Raw genomic sequence first — 20,642 nt, 5'->3', positions numbered from 1 at the left:
GGTGTTGATCTGGAACATTCTGAACGTGTAGGTCCAAAACAGCAGCCTCTGCTGTCTTTCCTCACTGTCTCTGATTTACCAACTTGAACTGGGAGTTGTCTTCCTCCTGAGCCACCAGAGAGGAGAGTGCTACGTTGTGGCCTGGAGAACAGAGTTGCTGACAGAGACAGACAGGGAACTGTCTGAGGGGCAGGATGGACAGATGACCCCCTGATGGTTGACAGCCAGAGCCTGTTGTCACTGCTCCGTCCTCACAGGAAACCGCAATATGCAAATGTTTTGATTTCAGAGCCTCTGGCAGCTGAGAAAGGCAATGAGCTGGGCTTTTCTCACCTGGCATTTATCTCAGGCACTAAACTGTACTTCAGCGGAAGGGGAGAGAGAAACGGTGCGCTCACCCCACCACTGGTGCTTTCGTTCCTCAGGTTCCACCTAATGGGCAGTTCTGCTAGTTACTGTGTCTTGGTTGAAATGGAAAGCCTTTGGAATGACAGTGCTCCTGTGTGTGAACGTGAGTACAAGGAATGCCTGTTTAGGTCGGCACCTCCCTCCTGGTTTTCTTTGCTGGTTTGTTCTTTTAATGTGTCTTGCCTATAAAATTACCTAATATTTGTCCCTTTATTGATCTTCACTTTGGATCAACATCTTTCTTTGCTGCAAGGGCTCTTTCTAGGGGAAATAAATCTGAGCATCACATGTTTGGGGGACCATCCTGTAAGGGTGTATAAGCATAATGTGTGCTACAAATGGAGAGAAATCTTCATAGGAGGAGGGGCATTTAGAGCCTGAAGCATGTTTCCTGTAGAAACGATAGTTTTTGTATCCTTGCCTCAATCAGCATTCATTCCTAGCCTCATTCTTTTGACAAACTTTTTTGAGTATCTGGTAGGTGCAACCCAGTCTTCTGGATACGGGGAATACACCTATAAACAAAACTGACTAGCACCCTGCTTTCATGTTGTTTATACTATTGTGTAGAGGGAAAGACCAAAAAATAACAAACAGGGATGCCTGGTAAGCAAGGTCAGTTGAGAGTCAGAGTCTTGGTTTTGGTTCTGATCTCAATTGGTCATGGGATCAAGCCCCACATCAGGCTCAGAGCTGAGCTCAGTCAGCTTCATTCTCTTTCCTTCTTCCTCTGCCTTTCCTGTTTTTGCCCTTTCTCTTTTACCCTCCACCTTGAAATAACTGAATCTTTAGAAATAATGACAAGCAAACACAGAGACTACTTCAAGTAATACCAACTGTTATTATGAAAAAATAGGGTAATGCGCTAAATTAGACATTGGGAATACACCTGTAAATGAGACAGACTTGGGCCTTGCTTTCCTGTTGTTTATACTTGTTTTTAAGGGAACAGAAATATAGTGTGTTAAATACAGAAACACTACTAATATATTCAGTCTTCCCATGTATTTCTTCATGAAATCAAACAGGATGTTGCTTCATCTTCTGATCATAGCTGTTGAAAAATACCTGTTTATAATAGAAGGTTTTCAAAGGAGTATCTTGCTTCAAAAGTGTTTGGAAATTTTGTATTGATTTATGTAATGAAACTTGATAATTGCATGCTTTATATCTGGAGGTCAACTGTTTGAGAATCTTAACTTTCCCGGAATATAGTTAAGAAGCATGAGGAAAAGAAAGAAAAAATACTTCCATGAACCCAGATACACTTACTAGAGTGTAAACATTCCACCTTTTGATTATTCATAATTCTTTCAAACTGCGGTATCCTCTTCCCAAATATAGATCAAACCAGAAAGGGGAAGGCGTATCTCCAGAGAGCTACACTCAAAAGAAGAAATGTACATTTCTTCAATGAGAAAAAAAAAAACTTGTAAAAACCAATAAATATCTCAAAAGCCATTTCATTTCTGCACCTTCTGGATCTGTGCATAGGAACACTGAAATGTTTCACTCATTGTGATGGTATTACTATAACCATCTGTTTTGGTTTTGAGTATAATAGCCCCAAGTCATCAGGAAGAGAGTAAATCAGTGATTGACAAATAGTAAATATATAATATATTTTGAAATATTTCTATGGTATGAATATCCTTGATGTCAAAAGAGATTTTCTCTACCTTGTACTTAAAATAGTACTTGATACAGAGTAGGTTCTCAAAAAAGTCCTGTTGAATTAATAGATAATTTTCTTATTAAATGGATGATTTTATTCTCAGTGGGGTTAAGAAGATTTTTGTCTATTTTAAAAGAACAAGCTCTCAGTCATTCAAAAGTCTTCACTCTGCCAAGGGTCAGGATGATTAGGTCCCTTTTGGGTTTTGATTTCAGTGTCATTTCATTTAGAAGCATCTCAACAGAGACTTTATATACTTACCTTCTGGTTCTTACTCTCAATGAGAGTTAATTATTTAATGGGCAGCACAGTCACAGCACCCCATTATTGTAGAATTAACTCAGATTAAAATATAAACATTTTGATGTAACTTATAGCACTTGGGTTTTTTCCAGAAATCTTTTGTCCAAATCCCCCCTCTATACTCAATGGGCAGCACAATGGGCCTTCTCAGGGAGATGTTCCCTATGGAAAGGAAATAACTTACATGTGTGACCACCACCCAGCCAGAGGGATGACCTTCAACCTCGTTGGGGAGAGCTCCCTCCGCTGCACAAGTGACGATGAAGGGAACGGGATCTGGAGCGGCCCTGCCCCTCGCTGCGAACTTGCTGGTCCTGCAGGTTAGTACCCATGTACCTTGAATGGATTCAGAACATCTGGCCAACACCCTTGACACTTCCATAAGATACAGTGTTTGCTTGTGGGTTCAACATTGTCATAAGTGAAAGGGTCAGAGTTACATGCATAGCTAAAACAGGGGACTCCAAGCTGTGTTTGAATAGTAAGATGTGAATAATTCTTCTTGCTGGTGTAGTAGCGAACAGAGTGGGGTAAGAGGAGGGAGATAAGGGTGAGGGGAAGGCAGTAAGCACCATGTATAAATCAAGAAGAAATACATATTCTTTGGAGAGAACATGAGAATAACTGGCTGTGAACACTAACCAATGCCAGGATAACTGATACACACTCCCCGCAGATGCAGGGGCATGCAAAGAATCAAACTGGCAATATGGAGAGTATTTAGCTAAGGTTTTAGCTAGTCCTATGCTGAACAGGCTAAGTAACCAAAAAGATGTGTCCTTGGTAGCTTAAGATCCTGACTCAAAGTAGGCCCATTTGTCAGCTGGCTTCTGAGCCCTAACTTAAATTTCGTCCTTGAATTTTTACATTGTGAGAGTTAGAAGCAAGGAAAATAAGCTCCAGGAAGAGTACGAAAGAGAAAGAAGCTTTTTCTTCCTAAAGACTGGAGGTTACCTGGTTCTTGAGTCCTGACTGTAGGCCTTCCCAGGATGGAAGCGGGAGTACACTGGGGATATGGCACCAGATGTGGAATACCTCATGAGAGAGAAAAGCATGCCAATGAGAAAAGGCAATGCATGATAAAAGGAATTTAACCCTTCTTTGGTATCCCTCCCCTTCCAGCTGGATGGTTATATCCGAATCCAAGAGGATTTCCTTAAATGAAATTGCTTAGGCCACCAGCCATGCCTATTGAATGGACAAAAGAGAAGCTGGTCTCCTCCAAAAGGGAGGTAGTTGAATATAACAGACTCTATTTAAAATATGCAGCAAGAGATCTACCCTCTCATTAAGAAAACACAGCAGCTTAGACAAAGCTGCTCAATGGCTTGGTCTGTTTTGTTCTTGTTCTTAAATATCTGGCTTAGCATCAGAATGAGAAGAGTGGTGAGTAGCTGCCTAGGGCTTCCATACAAATTACCACAAACTAAATGGCTTAAGACAACAGAAATGTCTTCTTTCACACATCTGATTTCAGAAGTCTGAAATCAAGGTGTTAGCAGGTCTGCACTCCCTTTCTCAGCTTCTGGTAGCTCCTGGCATTCCTTGGCTTATAGACACATCATTCCAATCCCTGTCTCTGTCTTCATGTGGCCTTCTCCCCTGTGTTTCTGTGTCTCAAATGTCCCTCTCCTCCTCATATAGACACCACCCATTACTGGGTTTAGGGCTCACTCTGGTAATCCAGGATGATCTCATCTTTTTTTTTTTTTTTTTCATTCTTTCCTTAGAAATTTTATTCTCCCCATCACACTATTGAAAGCTCCTTAAAAAACATTAAACAAAAGCAATCCATGGAAAGAAAAGGAAATATATATAAATATTTATGCCAAAAGCAGTAGCATTATAAATATCAATCAATTTTAAATAGAAAATATCAAGGAAGTAAACAATTTTTAAATACCTTTCAAAAACACAATTTCATTTTGAGAGTGTTACTTTAAATATAGCTGAAAAGACCCTCATTCCATGTAAGTTTCCACAGTGAGGTCCTGGATGGATGTACCTTCTGAGGTAACATCATTCAACCCACTACAACTAGTGACTGCTATTTAGAGCCAGAGAGGCTGCTTTTGGTGGACACCCTGAGAATGAGGTAGGGAGGAATAAATGGAGAGAGAAGGTAAAATATGTGTTGATATACATGAGTATATTAACACCAAGAAATGAGCATATGAATGGTTAACCCTACACACAGGCAGTCTAATGGGCCCGATACATGAAACCATGAGCTAAAATTCTTGCTTTGGTGAGACAAGAGCAGAAAGGCCAGAAAGGTGAACAGTCTTCCCAGTAGTAAAAAATTTCCTGATGAGTAGATGCTGTTGGAAAGCCCCATGCTAAGGTAACTTGAAGGGGAAGAAAACCTTTTGCCATTATTGTAAGTCTTCTTCTCTGAGCCCATCTACCAGCTTCACTGGAAAGAATGAGGAGGTACGCTGGAAATCACTCTGCTCACTGTGGTTTTCCTGTGATTTTGCTCTCCAGATTACTGTAAAGCCCCAGAAGAGTTTCCATTTGCCAAGCCCACAGTCCTGACTGATGAGTCCGAGTTTCCAATTGGGACATCTTTGAATTATGAATGTTACCCTGGGTATTTTGAAGCTATGTTTTCTATCACCTGCTTAGAGCACTTGGTCTGGTCGAGTGCCGAAGGTATCTGTAGAAGTGAGTAATACCATCCTGGGAGCTAATTCATGTATGTCAAAGCATCTGTGGGATTTAATTTAATTTGTTCAGATTGTGTAGGCAAGATATCAAGGTTTGCCCAAGGCATTTAAATGGAGGGTAGACTTTGTCAGTCAGCCTTTCTTATGGCCTGGAGTCTGTGCCTTGACTCCATGTTCATGTCACAGGAATGTCTCTCACAAAAGGAAGCCCAGGGGAAATTTCCATTCACTGGTGTTGATCTTTGATGGCTAAAACCCAGAAATGAATGAAATAGGGATGCCAAAGAAAATTATGTAGGTCACATAAATGAATGAATGGTGAATGGTGCTTGGTTAACCCAGATGGAGGTGAAATCCCAAATTTCAAGGCCTTTAATCCAGGCTGATGGGATAAGAAAACAATTCTTTATCCATCAGTGACTTTTATTGGGAGATCCAGGGTAGTCTTTTAAAAAGCAGTGCTCTGTAGCTGCTTGATTCTGAGCTTGTATGGTGAATTTTCTCAAATGGTCAATTCTATGGAGCAATCACATGTGTATATACTGTTCAGTATGCTACACCCTGGGCTGAATCTTAAAAACCGAATTGAAATCTACACCTAGCCCCAAATTCTGCTTCTTTCCTGTAGGAAAATCATGTGGAGCTCCACCAGAACCATTTAATGGCGCAGTGCATATAAATACAGATACCCAGTTTGGATCAACAGTTCATTATTCTTGTAATGAAGGGTGAGTTGAGAGCACTATCCCTAGGATATAAGCTCCAGAACAACAATACTATCTCTGACCTAGTCTGACAAGGCAAACTAAACTGTCACCTGCACTTCAGAAAGTTAGCAGTAAGAACTTCTGGATAGAGATGGTAGCTTGAACACTGGGATATGACCAAAGGAAATAAAAAAGAAGTAGCAACCTGTATTTGTATGTTAATGAGGGGAGGGCACCAGGGTCCTGCTAAATGTAGTAATGTGGAACCTGGTAAGATCCTCACTGGATAAAAAGGACTGGCCTGCTACATGAGTAAAAAGAGAACTGCTAGCTGAACTTTGCATGCAACATTCTTAACTAAGATCTGCAAGTATATAGCTGAGTTGGAGGACCTTGAAGTTGGGGTTGGAGAGGCAGTCTCAATGGAGTAGCTCTGGGAAATGTATTAATATGCCAAGTGAGTGTGAACATTCATGGAGTTCTTGCCCTAACTCTTCACTGGCACAGGGAACCTTGCTAGAAACCAGTGCCTCAACATAGAGGGAGCAACTAAGGAATGTGTACTAAACTCTTGCCACAAAAATTCAGAGAAAAAAAATAGAATTTTATTGGATTACAAAAGGAAACATATATTATATGCATTAGACATATCTGGAAGCCATGAATAACTCAAAGATCAAAAAATTCAACATCCAACTTTCTACCACTCATCATAGTTAATATTTTGCTATGAATTCTTCCAGGGTTTTTATCTGATAACTCACATATAACCCAGATGTCTGTTGAGCTCAATTGCCTTTAGAAGGGAGAGCTGGTTAAATTGGACACAGGCATTAATGCCATATCTGGAAAGCATCGATTCTGCCCTTATCATTGCTCTCCTGCCCCCAAGATGGGCTTCTGATTTCTCAGTTCATCAGTCCTTCAAATGACTGTTGCCCCAGTCAACATCAATGACACTATCAAGACAGTGAAAAGAGAGCCCACAGAAAGGCAGAGAAAATTTATAAATCATTTCCCTAACAAGGGTTTCATAAGCAGATTATATAAAGAAGTCCTGCAGCTCAACTACAGAAATGCTTACAGTGTAATTGAAAAAAAAAAAAATGGTCAAAGGATTGAAATAGACATTCCTCCAGAGAGGATAAGAAAATGTCCAGGAAACACACAAACAGATACTAAATATAATTAGTCATTAAAGAAACACACATCAAACCCACTTCACACTTTATAGGATGGCTCTAATAATAATGGGTGTTTTGGTTTTGTTTTGGGGTTTTTTTTTGATGAAAAATAAAACTATGGGGAGGATGTAGAGAAAATGAAACCATTATGGTTGGTAGTGGGATTGCTAGTGGGCATATGGACTGGTGCAGCTGCTGTGGGAAATAGTTTGGTTATTCCAAAGTTACCATGGAATTACCATGTGACCCAGCAATTCCAATCCTAGCTATGTATCCAAACAGATTGAAAACAGAGACTCAGACAGATAAAGGTTTATCAGCTGTTCTACCTATTTTGAAGTACATCCTGATAAATTACATTTTTCCTACAAAAATGACACATCTCACAGATGTTTTCAATTTCATTGGGATAGAGGACATAATATTTTTATAAAGTACTTTATAATGTATACTTTTAAAAAAGATTTTATTCATTTATTTGACAGACAGAGATCACAAGTAGGCAGAGAGGTAGGCAGAGAGAGAGGAGGAAGCAGGCTCCCTGCTGAGTAGAGAGCCCAATGCGGGGCTGGATCCCAGGACCCCAGGTTCATGACCTAGGCCGAAGGCAGAGGCTTTAACCCACTGAGCCACCCAGGTGCCCCTAATGTGTACTTTTTTATAAAGTTTCCTCAGCATCTATAATGATAACTATTTTCTCATTCATGTGTAGCTGTAGATTTGTTATTTTGTGAAGTTATGATTGGCCAAGTTTTGTTTGTTTTAATGAGCCACTTTAAAGAAACTGCTCTTTGATTTACTTATCATTTCTATTCTCTTTTTGGTACTTACTGGTTTATTTTACAGGTTCCTCAGACCAGCTTCCTTTATATGTTCATGTTTATAGTCTGTAAAACATCTAAAGTAAAATGTTGGGTTCATTTATATGAAATTTTAAAAAAAATTTTTTTTGAAGATTTTACTTATTTATTTATTTATTAGAGAGAAAGAGTTTGGGGGTTGGGGACAGAGGGACAGGCAGACTCCCCACCCAGCACAGAGCCGGATGTGGGGCTCTATCCCAGGAGCCTGGAATCATGACCTGAGCCAAAGTCAGGTGTTTAAACAACTGAACCACCCAGGCACCCCTGAACTTTTGCTTGTCAAATGACAAAAGTATTAAATATTTCTCTAAAGCAGTTTTGACATCAGCATCCCAGAAATTTTCAAAGAGTAATATCTGCATCAGCATTTATAAGGAAGGCATTGAATAATGAATGTCAGGTTTATCACTACAGGTTGTTGAGGCCAGTTGGCATTTAAATTCTAACCTTAGTAACTGTCATGTGAATTCGGACAAATTTGTTAAACTCTGTTTTCTCTTTTGTAAAATGGGGGCTAGGCATAATATTTGCTTAAAAGCATCATTTTAAAAATTAAGTAAGTGAATCTATGTCAAACACTTTGAAGAGTGGAACACATGACTCGCTGATCATGTTATTCTTATCCTATAGGTAATCTGCAATGGCTGTTTTACTTTTGTCTTTGACCAAGATCCCACCCAACCTTTGAATTTTTTATTTATTCTGTAGTTATTGATTGCTAGTGTTACTGTATTATAATGAGAACATATAGCTGTTTTGATTTTTCCTATGTGCATTTGTATTCAGATACACTCTGAGGAGTGATAGGTTACAACTTTTATAAATGACTCCTTGAGAGAAAGCTTACATTCTCTGTAAAATACAAAGTTCAACACACAACTGAATGTGAGACAAAATCATATCTGTGAGCTACTTTTAATCATTTGTAGCCTATGGAATATCTCCATAGATTTCCTCTACTCCAAACTAATTCTAAGTCCATGAACAAATAGGAAGGAAAGAGGTAGCACAGCCCTTACATATCCCATCCCTGACCTTATGTAATGGTCTCTCCAGTGTCTGTGTCAGCATGCTTCTGCACAGTGTGTATTTTGCTCACAGGGAAAGGAATCTCAGGACTTTTCTTGATCAGAGGTTAGCTTCAAGGGCACCTGAATTCCTAATGTCCTGGGAAGCTAAGGAGTAGGCTGGAGTAAAAGAATTTCAGAGAGATGGGAAATCAAGTCAGAAAAAATTACAATTGCTACTGGAGCATATTATTGTCTCATAATACATTAAAAAATATTCCCTGTTTTTTACAGCCATACATAGACTGTAACCTGCCTCACATTTTTTACTCCAATTCTCTAACTTAGTCATAGTGAACACATTAAAAGAAACATCTATAGTCAAAAGTCATGACACCCATGATCCTGTGCTTTTAAGACAATTGTTAAATGTAGAATAGGAGAAAGGCAGAAGGAAATACAGTAGGGCTTCTCAAATAGTCTCTTTGAAGAAATTCTGAGGATTTTGTTGGTGCATTTGAAATATTTGTTGGCACACTGGAAAAGATTTTACAACATACTCAATAAAACAGAGTAACAATAAGTAAAACTCAATATAAATGCCTCGACCCATTTACAAAAGTACTCACTATCATTGCTCTACCACACAGTTCCTGTCACCTTTATATCACTGTTTTTGGAAGACCTGGTATATAGGTTAGGATTGGATTAAGCTGTAAAAGACAGAACAAACAAAATAAAAGGCTTAAACAAGATAATAGTTTACTTCCCTCTCAGTTTAAGAATCAGGGGAAGTCCTTCAAGAAAACAGTAACGTACAAACCCAGGGCTAATAGGTGACTCCGTGATCCACATAAACCTGGGATCCTTCCACTTGAGACTCTGTGTCATCACATGGTCCAGCTCTCGCCAGCCAAGAGAAACAATGGAGGAAAGGAACAGCCACTCCTTTAAAGACACTTTCCAGAAGTTTCTCCCAACCCTCTAGGTGCATCCCTGTAGCTAAAACTTAGTCATATGGCTATACACAGCCCTAGGGAACCTTTAATGAAGATGCCCAAAAGCCCAGTTAAAAATACAGGGCTCCATCGCTAATGAGAAAGAAGAAAGTAGATAATAGAGATAGCAGGAGACTCTGCTACAAATGGTTACTGCCCTGATCATGTCTTTGGTAAACAAGAAGCAACGTTCTTAGCTGTTCCAGTAACTACTCACTATTATATGACATTGCATTATGCCCCTTATCTTTTACTTAATCAAGTTTAACCCTACTCTACACGAAATGTGTGAATACCTTAGCTGAATATCCTTTGTGACATTTCTTACCATAACAGTATAGATACCTACTAAATAAAAAGTGATGAAATTTTCCAATCTTGGTGACCTACACTGAATGATTTTATGGCACAATAGGTAAGTATTCCCATCTATTACATTTGAGTCATCTTAGCAAAACCATCATCCTATCCTTCATTCAACAGGTATTTTTCAAGTACCACGTGGCTAAAAGTCTCTAGGTGAGGTTCTAGAAAATATAAATATTTCAATAAGATATTTTCCCTTAATCAAGGAGCTTGTCATTTCCTGGGTGGATGTGCACATGGATAGAATAGCTCTTGAGATTCCCTAAAGACAAGTACAAAATGTCCCTTGATGAAGAAGGGCATTACTGCATTCTGTAATGAGGGACTAGCAAGAAACATGTATGAAAGCGGTGAGAATTAAACCTGTCGTCCTTAGAAATGGCCAATTTTCAGATGGAAATAAGGTTTCTTCCTTGATATCTCCTGTTTTAATCTGCCTGTAATTTGTAGCATCTATCCACAATTCTTTTCTCATAGTGACTTAAGTAGAAAATAAGTGTAGAGTATAATTTTTCCATTCTTTGCTTCTAGGTATCGACTCATTGGCTCCCCTTCCTCGGCTTGTCTCCTGTCGGGCAGTACTGTCACTTGGGATAAGGAAGCACCTGTGTGTGAGGGTGAGTTGACGTGGCCTTCTTCCCATAATTCCCTCTGTTCCACCCAAATCTACCCATGTTACAAAGAGGAAATCTGGTCCATCTTGCAGAGAGTAGTCTCTCAGATATTCAAAAACCGGAGTCCTTGGCTGCATAGACCTCCAGCTGTTTGTTTATTTTAGGAGGTTATTTATCTGGAACTGTGGGTCTGAACTTGGGTAAAATTGCCCTCCTTTCCTACTTTGATAGTAAAATGTTCTCCAGGGTAAAGATTTTCCTCGGGACTAAATTTAAAAGACAGTGAAGAAAATGAAATTTGTCTCTGCCACCTCTTCATAGCACATTACAAGCCCAAGAAGTGATTTACTCCCTTCCGTATTATTTTCACTCTGAAAAATGAAACAAGATCTCATAAATCTTAGTGATTGCCCCAAGTCTCTGGTCATTTTGCACTTCACCCTTTCTTTAAATTCTTCAGGTTCATGTCCTGGTTGTAGTTGTTTTTGATTAGTCGGCCCTGCACCTTTTCAGTGGGATGTGATAAGGTGAACTTCCAAAGCTCTGAGCAGACGGATGATTGACGGATTGCAAATTGGTAAAATATTCGAGCTGGAAGAAATCAGGATCACACACAGAACTGAGGACAGTGAAAGTGGGCACAAACTTCTGGAAGGGCTCATGAGCAATAGGTCCAAAAGCCTTAATGTAAATGCCCTTTCACCTAGTAATTCTATATCTGAGAATTTATCCCAAGAAAATAATCATGGAATTTCCCCGTGATTTTGGTCCACAGGCACTCAATGCAACAATATTTAGGATAGTGGAAAATGTTAAGAATCTAAATGTTCAGCATGATTGGAAAACAGTTAATAGAAGAAATAATTATGATAAGTTTTGAAGAAAGGCAGAAAAGTATACCATGAGCATTAGAGATTGAGCTGCCTCACCCAAGTGGAAACAGATAGTATATTTATGTATCTACATGCTCAAATATTAACAGGCACTAAAAATGATACTATAGAAAATATATCCATAGCTGCAGGACCATATGCACACAAACACATCTGAAACAATATACATAAAGTTGCTAAAAATAGTTCTTTTTGGTCCATCATCATTTTCTTCTCTTTGCTTGTCCATATTTTATAAATTTCCTCTAAGAAATGTGTTCATTATATTGATATTATATAGATAGATAGATAGTATTGATAAAAAGAAGATAGCATTGGCTTTTAAAGATTCAAAGAAATGGACAAGGGGTTATATATAAAATGCCTTCTTTACCCACCAAAAATTTAAAATTCTCTGAAAAAATCCAAGTTAGGAAAATTCTATCAATTTACTATATCAGTCTTCTAGGGGGACATCTTTCATGAAAAATGTTTCCACATCTACATTTATAGGTCAATACACATTGAACCGAGTCAGTATTGGTTATCCATATATGTGCATGTGAACATGTATGTAGGTAATTATATGAGTATTTAAAAACTTTCATGTAATGATAGAACATAGTAATCATTTACCATTTACCTCTGAATCTGCGAATATTTCATTTCTCATGCCTTATATTTTACATTTCTTTTCTCCCTTCTCTTTTTTTGAAATATATTTGACATAGAGCATTGTTACTATCATACATTGTAATATGATGCCATTGTAGTGATCATTAAAAGTTCTACCACTTTAACATAATCATCCTTTCTCTTTAGTAGTTAGAATAATTAAGTTCCCGTCTCTTAGCACATTTGATGTTCCTCATCCAACATTGTCTGTGTGCACTGTGCTGTGTATTATCCTTCTAAGGATTTCTTTACTACGCATTGGAAGTTTGTACTATTAAATAACATCTGCCCTGTCCCCCCATACCCTAACCCCTGGTAATCACCATTTTATTCTGTTTTCACAAGTTTCTCTTTTTTTATATTCCACGTGTTAGTGATACTGTATAGTACTTTCTTTCTCTCACTGACTGATGTCACTTAGCATAATGTGCGCAAAGTCTCTCCATGTTGTAGCAAACGGCAGGATGTCCTCCTTTCTCATGGCTGAGTAATACTCCATGGTATGTGGGCACCACATCTCCTTTATCCATTCATCTACCGTTGGACACAATTGTTTCCAAATCTCGGCTATTATAAATAATGCTGCAATGAGATGGGGTACATACATGTTTTGGGGGCTTCGTTTATTCATTTGAGAGACAGTGGGAGTGTGAGCGAGAGCATGAGCAGGAGAAGGCACAGAGAGAGAGGGAGAAGTGGACTCCGCACTGAGTAGGGGGCCTGATGCTGGGCTTGATACCAGGATGCCAGGATCATGACCTGAGCCAAAGGCAGAGGCTTAACCCGCTGAGTCACCCAGGCACCCCATATATTTTTGAGTTAGTGTTTTAATTTTCTTTGGGATAAATACCCAGAAGTGGAATCATATCGGTAACGGGATCATATTGAGTACTATTTTTAATTTTTTTTAGGGCCCTCAATACTGTTTTCCATTGTAACTGCAGCACCTGTGTGCAGGAGTTCTCTTCTTCCACATCCTCAGCAGCACTTGATAACACTTGTCTTCTTGCTGATGGCCATTCCATTGGACATGAAGTAATACCTCATTGTGGTGTAGATTTACATTTCCCTGATGACTGGTGATGCTGAGCATCTCTTCATGTACCTGTTGGCCATTTTTATGTCTTCTTAGGAAAAAAGTGTATTTTTTTTTGTTGAAGTATAATTAACATACAGTGTTACATCAGTTTAAGGTGTACAAAAGAATGACTCAACAATTCTGTACCTTAGTGCTCAGCAAGATATGTGTAATTTTATCCTTTTTAAATCAGATTGTTTGGGTTTTGTTATTGAGTTGTATGAGTCCTTTGTACATTTTGGAGATTAACTCCTTATCTGATATATCACTTGCAAAATGTTCTCCCATCCTACAGGTTGCCTCTTCATTTTGTTGTCTCTTTTGCTGTGCAAAAGTTTTCAGGTTTCTTGTAGTCCCATTTGTTGATTTTGCTTTTGTTGCTTGTGCTTTTAGTGTCATATCCAAAAAGTCATTGCTAAGACCAATGTCAAGGATGCTTCTCTTCACTTTCTTCTGAGAGTCTTATGGTATCAGGTCTTATATTTAAGCCTTTGATCCATTTTGAGTGAATTTTTGTGAGTGGTGCTCTTAGCTTTCTTGTCAATTATTAATTGGCTGTATAGTCAGGAAGTTCATTCTGGACCCTCTATTCTGTTTTGTTGGCCTAGGTATCTGATTTTGTGCCAGTACTATACTGTTTTTATTACTGTAGCCTTGTAGTGTAGTTTGAAATCAGAATGTATGATACCTCCAGCTTTGTTCTTTTTCATTGAAATTGCTTTGGCTAATCTAGGTCTTTGGGAATTGATTTGTGTTTACATGGTGGTTCCAGACAAATTTTCTGATTGTTTTTTCTATTTCTGGGAAGAATGCCATTGGTATTTTGATGTGGATTTATACATGGGCTCAGGCGGTATAGACATTTTTACACTATTTATTTTTCTAATCCATGAAAACAGGTTGTCTTTCCATTTGTGTCTTGATTTCTTTCAGCCAGGTCTTGTAGTTCTCATTGTAGATATTTTTCACTTCCTTGGTTAAGTTTATTCCTAAGTATTTTATTCTTTTTGATGTTATTGTTAATGGGAAAGCTTTCTTGATTTCTTTTCCAGATGTTTCATTCTTAGTGTATAGAAATGCAACTGATTACTGTATCTTGATTTCATATCCTATAACTTTACTGAAGTCATTGATTAGTTCCAAGTGTTTTTGTTTGAGTCTTTTGGATTTTTCACTCTACAGAATCATAACCTTTGCAAATAGTGACCATTTTACTCGTTCCTTCTCAATTTGTATGCCTTTTATTTTGTTGTCTTGCCTAATTGCTCTAGCCAGGATGTCCAGTACCACATTGAATAAGAGTGGTAAGAGTGGGCACCCTCGTCCTTTTCCTGATCTTAGAGGGAAAAACTTTCCATTTTTCTCTCTTGAATATAATGTTAGGCATGGATTTGTCACATATGACCTTTATTACATTATGGTATGTTCCTTCTATACCCAATCTGCCAAAGGCTTTTATCATGAAGAATATTGTATTTTGTCAAATGCTCTTTTCTGCATCTATTGAGATGATCCTATGATTTAAAATTTTTCATTTTATCAATGGGATGTGTTGTATTTATTGATTTGTGTATGTTGAAACATCCTTGCATCCCAAGGATAAATCCCCCTTGGTCATAGTGTATAAACCTCTGAATGTGTTCTTGAATTGGGCTTCCTAATATTTTATTGAGAACTTTGCCTCTATATCATCAGGGATATTTTTCTATAGTTGACTTTTCTTCTGGTGTCCCAATCAGGCATTGGTGTCTGGACAATCTCATGCTTGTCTCATAGAATACATTTAGACACATTCTCATCTCTACAGTTGTTTTGGATGGTTTGAGAGAGGTTGGTATTAATTTTTCTTTGAATGTTGGTAGAATTCATCAGTAAAGCTATCAGCCCTAGAATTTTCAATGTTGGGAGATTTTTGATTACTGTGTCTATCTCTTTGCTAGTTACTAGTCCTTCAGATTTTTTTTTAAAGATTTTAATTATGCATTTGAGAGAGAGAGAGCACAAGCAGGGAGAGCAGCAGGCAGAGGGAGAGGGAGAAGCAGGCTCCCCACTGAGCAAGAAGCCCACCAAGGGGGCTCAATCCCAGGACACTGGGATCATGACCTGAGCTAAAGACAGATGCTTAACCAACTGAGCCTCCCAGGCATCCCTAGATTTTCTATGTCTTTATGAAATGGTCTTGGTAGGTTTTATGTTCCTAGAAACTTATCCATTTCTTCTAGATTATCTAATTTGTTGACCTATAATTGCTAATAGTAGTGTCTTATGGTCTTATATATTTTTGCTATAATGTCTCATTTTTCATTTCTAATTTTATTTTAGTCTTCTCTCTCCCTTTTAGTTAGTCTGCCTAAAAGTCTGTCGGTTTTGTTTATCTTTACATAAAACCAGCTTTTAGTTTTGTTGATATTGTCTATTAGTTTTCTGTTCTCTATTTCATTTATTTCCACTCTGATCTTTATTGTTTCCTTCCTTCTGATAACTTTGGCCTTAATCCATTCTTCTTTCTCTGGTTCCTTGAAGTGTAAAGTTAGGTTGTTTGAGATCTTTCCAATTTCTTAATATATGCATTTATCACTATAAACTTTCCTCTCAGAAATGCCTTTGTGGCATCCCATAAAATTTGATATGTTATTATTTCCATTTTTATTTATCTTGTGATAATTTTTCTATATCCTTTTTAATTTCTTCTTTGATCCATTCGTTGTTCAGAAGTGAGTTGTTTGGTTTCCACATAGTTTTTAGTTTCCACATAGATTTTCCAGTTTCCTCTTGTTGTAGATTTCTAGAAAAAAAAAATATGTCTATTGAGGTCAGAAAAGAAATAGTTATCTGAAATTCAGTCATCTTAAATTTGCTGAGATTTGTTTCATGCCCTATCATGTGATCTTGGAAAATGTTTTGTGTGCACTGAGGAAGAATGTGTATTCTGCTGCTGATAGATAGAATGTTCTATATCTATCTGTCAAGTCCATTTATTTGAGAGTATGGTTCAAGTCCAATGTTCCTTGTTAATTTTCTCTCTGATCTATTCATTGCTCATATAGAGGAACTGAAGTGCTCTATTAGTATTGTACAGTTGTCTATTTCTCCCTTTAGATCTCTGCATATTTCCCTAATAGATTTAGTGATCCAATGTTGGGTATGTATATAATTATATATTATATCTTCTACATAGATTGACCATTTTATCATTTTATAATGACCTTCTTGTTATCATTTTTGGCCTGAAGTCTATTTTGTGTTATGTAAAGTATGAGTATGCCCACGTTCTTTTGATTTCTATTTGCGTAGAATATCTTTCTCCATCCCTTCATTTTGAGCCTATGTGTGTCTTCAGAGCTGAAATTAGTTTCCTGGGGCAGCATATAGTTGGGTCTTCTTTCTTATCCATTCAGCTACTCTGTGCCTTGTACCTGGTGTAGTCATCCATTTGTATTTTGAGTGATTATTGCTACATAAGGACTTACTACTGCCTTCGTATCATCTGCCTTCTGCTTGTCTTGTTCCTCCTGTTCCTCCTTTGTTTCTTTTCCCCTCTGTTTCTGCCTATCTTGGCAAAATGGTGGTTTTCTATGGTGATTTGATCATCCTCATTTTTTATGTTTCATGACCCTAGATTTTTGCTTTGGGTTTACTATGTGGCTTATACAAAACATCTCATAGAGAAAATAGTCCTTTTTATGTTGATAACACCTTATCTTTTTTGTTGTTGTTGGTATAACAAAGTATTGATTTATTTAATCCTTTTAAATCTGCGGTGAAAGTCAATCATTCAGTTACTTATGTCCTGATCAACCCAGATCATTGGTAAAATTAAAAAATGCATACAGACTTTTGATATGAAAAAGGCAATGTAGACTCCATTGGGGATCTGTTGTTTTTTCCTGCCCAGCATCCACTATTCTTTTAATGGCACCTGAGTTTCCTGTGGTGAACTGCCTGCTCTCCTATTATGGGTCCATGAGGTACACATCTAGCAATCAAGAGTAGTCCTTTTTTGTCATGCTTCACAAATGTGTAATCCCAGGCAGACTAATGACAGTGAGGTCCTGAACTTCGATGGAACTAGTATGCAATAAGCTCTCACTCCAAGGGGATTAGAAAGCTGGTAGAACATCAGTCTGGAGCTTCTGGTGGCCATCATTTTGCCTGAGAATGAAGCTAACCGAACCCCTCAAAAACTGGGTTTGGAGAAAAGCTAAAAATTACAACTGGGTCACTACAATTTAAAAGCTCACAACACCAGGGTCTTACCATTGTCAGATTATGATGTTATAATTCCATTTCTGAAAATAAAAACACATTCATCCTAGAGTCTCCAATATCTTTCTAGGAAGGAGCAAAATGAAAGAGGATCTTTAGTAGTCTGACCAAAAAAAATGTCCATTATTCTCATAATAAGAATTGAATGGAGGGGCACCTGGGTGGCTCAGTGGTTTAAAGCCTCTGCCTTTGGCTCAGGTCATGGTCTCAGGGTCCTGGGATCGAGCCCCGCATTGGGCTCTCTGCTCAGCGGGGACCCTGCTTCCCCCTCTCTCTCTCTGCCTGCCTCTCTACTTGTGATCTCTCTCTCTCTGTGTCAAATAAATAAAATCTTTAAAAAAATAGAACTGAATGGACTGATGTAAAGAAAAATAAACATTATTGTTTACATAATATATTCAGAATCATGTGGTTCCTAGTGATTGCAGAATCTCGTCATGCTTGGAGAGGAACAGAAGATGGTAGCTGAGAAGCACATGCTCTCATAAAAGACACCTAAACAGTTTTCTTAGGATGACGAATATTAAGGATTTGAACATAAAACTTTTTCTCAGAGGAAACAAACTTAGTTTCTAAAGAGCATTCACCTCTGACATCTCCATTCCTGATTTCAGTGGCTGCAGACTATGTACATCTGTGCCACACTTAGGACAAGAAAAATACCTGTGAAAGAAGAAACTACTCTTCACACAGTAGAACAGAAGATATGCTCACTTATGGTGTGAGGCATGGGCGGGAGGCACTCTCCACACATAGAACATTGCCCACTGCCACTGGTGGCTAATGTATTGTCACTGTTAGGCGCACCAGCAAAAGGAATACACCCTGAGGATCACTTAGCTTTCAACTTCTGGATATTAATAAATGGTAAGAGAGAAAAACCCGAAACTCAGCAAAACCACACCAGAGAATTTCCCTGGTCATATACTCACAGCCTAACTTCGCATTTTGTTTCAGGGCTTGGGACATACAGAATGAATGCCGAACATTCTGTCAAAGTTGCAAACTTGCCCCTCTAAAGGAAAATCAAGATATTAATTAGCCCACGTAATTTCAAAAGTCCAACCATAATATTCACACAGTGCCTCACTTTCCCAAATGACACTGGTTTCAAAACAGGTGGTACCAGTGCTCCTGTAGCCATGGCCTGGGCTTCCAGGAAACATCACTTATGTACTGAATATGCAAAATGGACTGTCCCACAGTTGCATTTTTAGAGTAAATGGTGAATCACCACAAGAAAATCCACAAGAACCTTTTCAACTTTGGCTCAAAGTGGGCGAAGGGACCTGGCTTACATCCATGAAAGCAGAGTAAACTGGGGCCAAACCAGCTGCTCCAGAGCCTCGTTAAGTTTAAGTGCATCCTGCTGACTTTTTCTTAGCACTCTGTTTGTCCTCTCCATGTTTTCTCTGCAAGTCATGTCTTCTCTGAAGGTCTCTTAGGAGTCCGCAGAACACCCATTCCATGTCACCTTTTCTGAAACGTTCTCTGAGAAGTGTGGCTTCTCCTAGCTGAACCTGGATTACCCAGGCTTCCAGACCTCGCAGGCTTCAGAGCTGATAACACCTTAACTTCCTTCACCTATTAAGCTTTTTATATTTCTATTATTAGTTTACCTCATTTCATGTTGTATATTCATTAAGAAATTATAGTAGATACAGTTCTAATGAATGTTCTTTTCTGTAAGTTTTTCTATTATAATTAGGTGGTTAACATGCCATTCCAATAGAGTTATGGTTTTCTGTTTTATTTTTCACCTTTGTTGGAGTACTGCTTACTTTCACTTGCTGTTCTGTCACTCATTGATGTCTTTTCATTTCAGCTGAAAACATTCTTTTAACATTACTTGTAAGGCAGGTCTGGTGGTGGTGACCCTCCCTCAGTTTTTTTCTGGGAAAGCCTTTATTTCTCCTTCATATCTGAAGGCTAATTTTGCTAGAAAACATACACTGGCTGACTGTTTTTGTTTCGCCACTTTGAATATATCATTCCTCACTCCTGTTCTAAAGAGTTTCTGCTGAGAAATACACTGGTAACCTAATGGGGCTTCCTTTGTAGGGTACTTTTTTTCTTTTACCCTTGGTTGCTTCAAAGATTCTTTCTTGATCATTGATTTTTGGCAGCTTCATTACATGATATTCTGGGGAGGGCCTTTTTGCAATGAGATAATAGGGTATTCTATTAGTTTCTTGGATTTGTATGTTTAATTCCTTACCCATGGTAGGGAAGTTCTCAGCTACTATTTTTCTAAAGATAATTCTTGCTCTCTTCTCTTCTGGTAGACCAATTATTTTTATATTTGTTTTTCTCATATCTAATACCTCTCATAGGGTTTCATCACTTTTAAAAAATCTTAGTCCTCTCTCTTCTGAGTTATCTCTAAATTTCTATCCTCCAGGTCACTAATCTGTTCTAAATCTGATCTGTCCTATTTCCAATACTTTCTAATCTAATCTTCATCTGATTCATTGAATTTGTCATCTCCAGAATTTCTATCTGGTTTGTTGGTTTGTTTGTTTATTTGTTTCAGAGAAATAGAAAATTTTAATGTGTATAAATGAAAGGGTGGTTTAGTTCTATCTAGTTCTTTTTAAAAATTTCAATCTCTTTGATAAAGAACTCTTTCTTTTTTTCAAAGTTTTATTTAAATTCTATTTAGTTAATATACAGTGCAATATTGGTTTCAGGAGTAGAATCCAGTGATTTATCATTTATATACAAACCCAGTGCTCATCATAACAAGTGCTCTCCTTCATACCCATCACCCATGTATCCCATCCCCACCCACCTCCCTCAATCAATCCTGTTTGTTCTCTATCCTTAAAGAGTGTCTGTCTTATGTGTTCAGCTGGTTAAGTGTCTGCCTTTGGCTCAGGTCACATTCCCAGGGTCCTGGGATTGAGGCCTGCATCAGGTTTCCTGCTCAGCAGGGAGTCTGTCTCTCCCTCTCCCTC

At 38.2% G+C, this 20,642-nt stretch overlaps 1 protein-coding gene and 1 pseudogene across 7 annotated transcripts in view; one reads left to right on the top strand and one right to left on the bottom strand.

Annotated features, from left to right (window-relative positions):
* CR1 (complement C3b/C4b receptor 1 (Knops blood group)) overlaps positions 1 to 20,642 on the top strand; it is a 95,216-nt gene that overhangs the window by 57,413 nt on the left and 17,161 nt on the right. For 3 of the 6 annotated variants that reach the window (XM_082701851.1, XM_082701855.1, XM_082701854.1), the window contains exons 16-20: positions 426 to 511; positions 2,590 to 2,706; positions 4,874 to 5,053; positions 5,684 to 5,783; positions 10,712 to 10,797. In XM_082701851.1, the coding sequence (XP_082557977.1) occupies positions 426 to 511; positions 2,590 to 2,706; positions 4,874 to 5,053; positions 5,684 to 5,783; positions 10,712 to 10,797 (569 nt within the window). Of the gene's footprint in view, positions 1 to 425; positions 512 to 2,478; positions 2,707 to 4,873; positions 5,054 to 5,683; positions 5,784 to 10,711; positions 10,798 to 20,642 lie in introns of all 6 variants that reach the window. The other 3 variants (XM_082701850.1, XM_082701853.1, XM_082701852.1) reach the window with 1 other exon arrangement.
* Positions 18,258 to 19,108, bottom strand: LOC309849379 (peroxisome biogenesis factor 2 pseudogene; annotated as a pseudogene). Its single transcript has one exon. The product of its transcript is annotated as a peroxisome biogenesis factor 2 pseudogene (transcript).

This window comes from Mustela nivalis, assembly GCF_964662115.1.
Source record: "Mustela nivalis genome assembly, chromosome: 16".
Classification (NCBI taxonomy): domain Eukaryota; kingdom Metazoa; phylum Chordata; class Mammalia; order Carnivora; family Mustelidae; genus Mustela; species Mustela nivalis.
The sequence above is the reverse complement of the archived record's forward strand: the minus strand, read 5'-3'. Positions and strand labels throughout refer to the sequence as shown.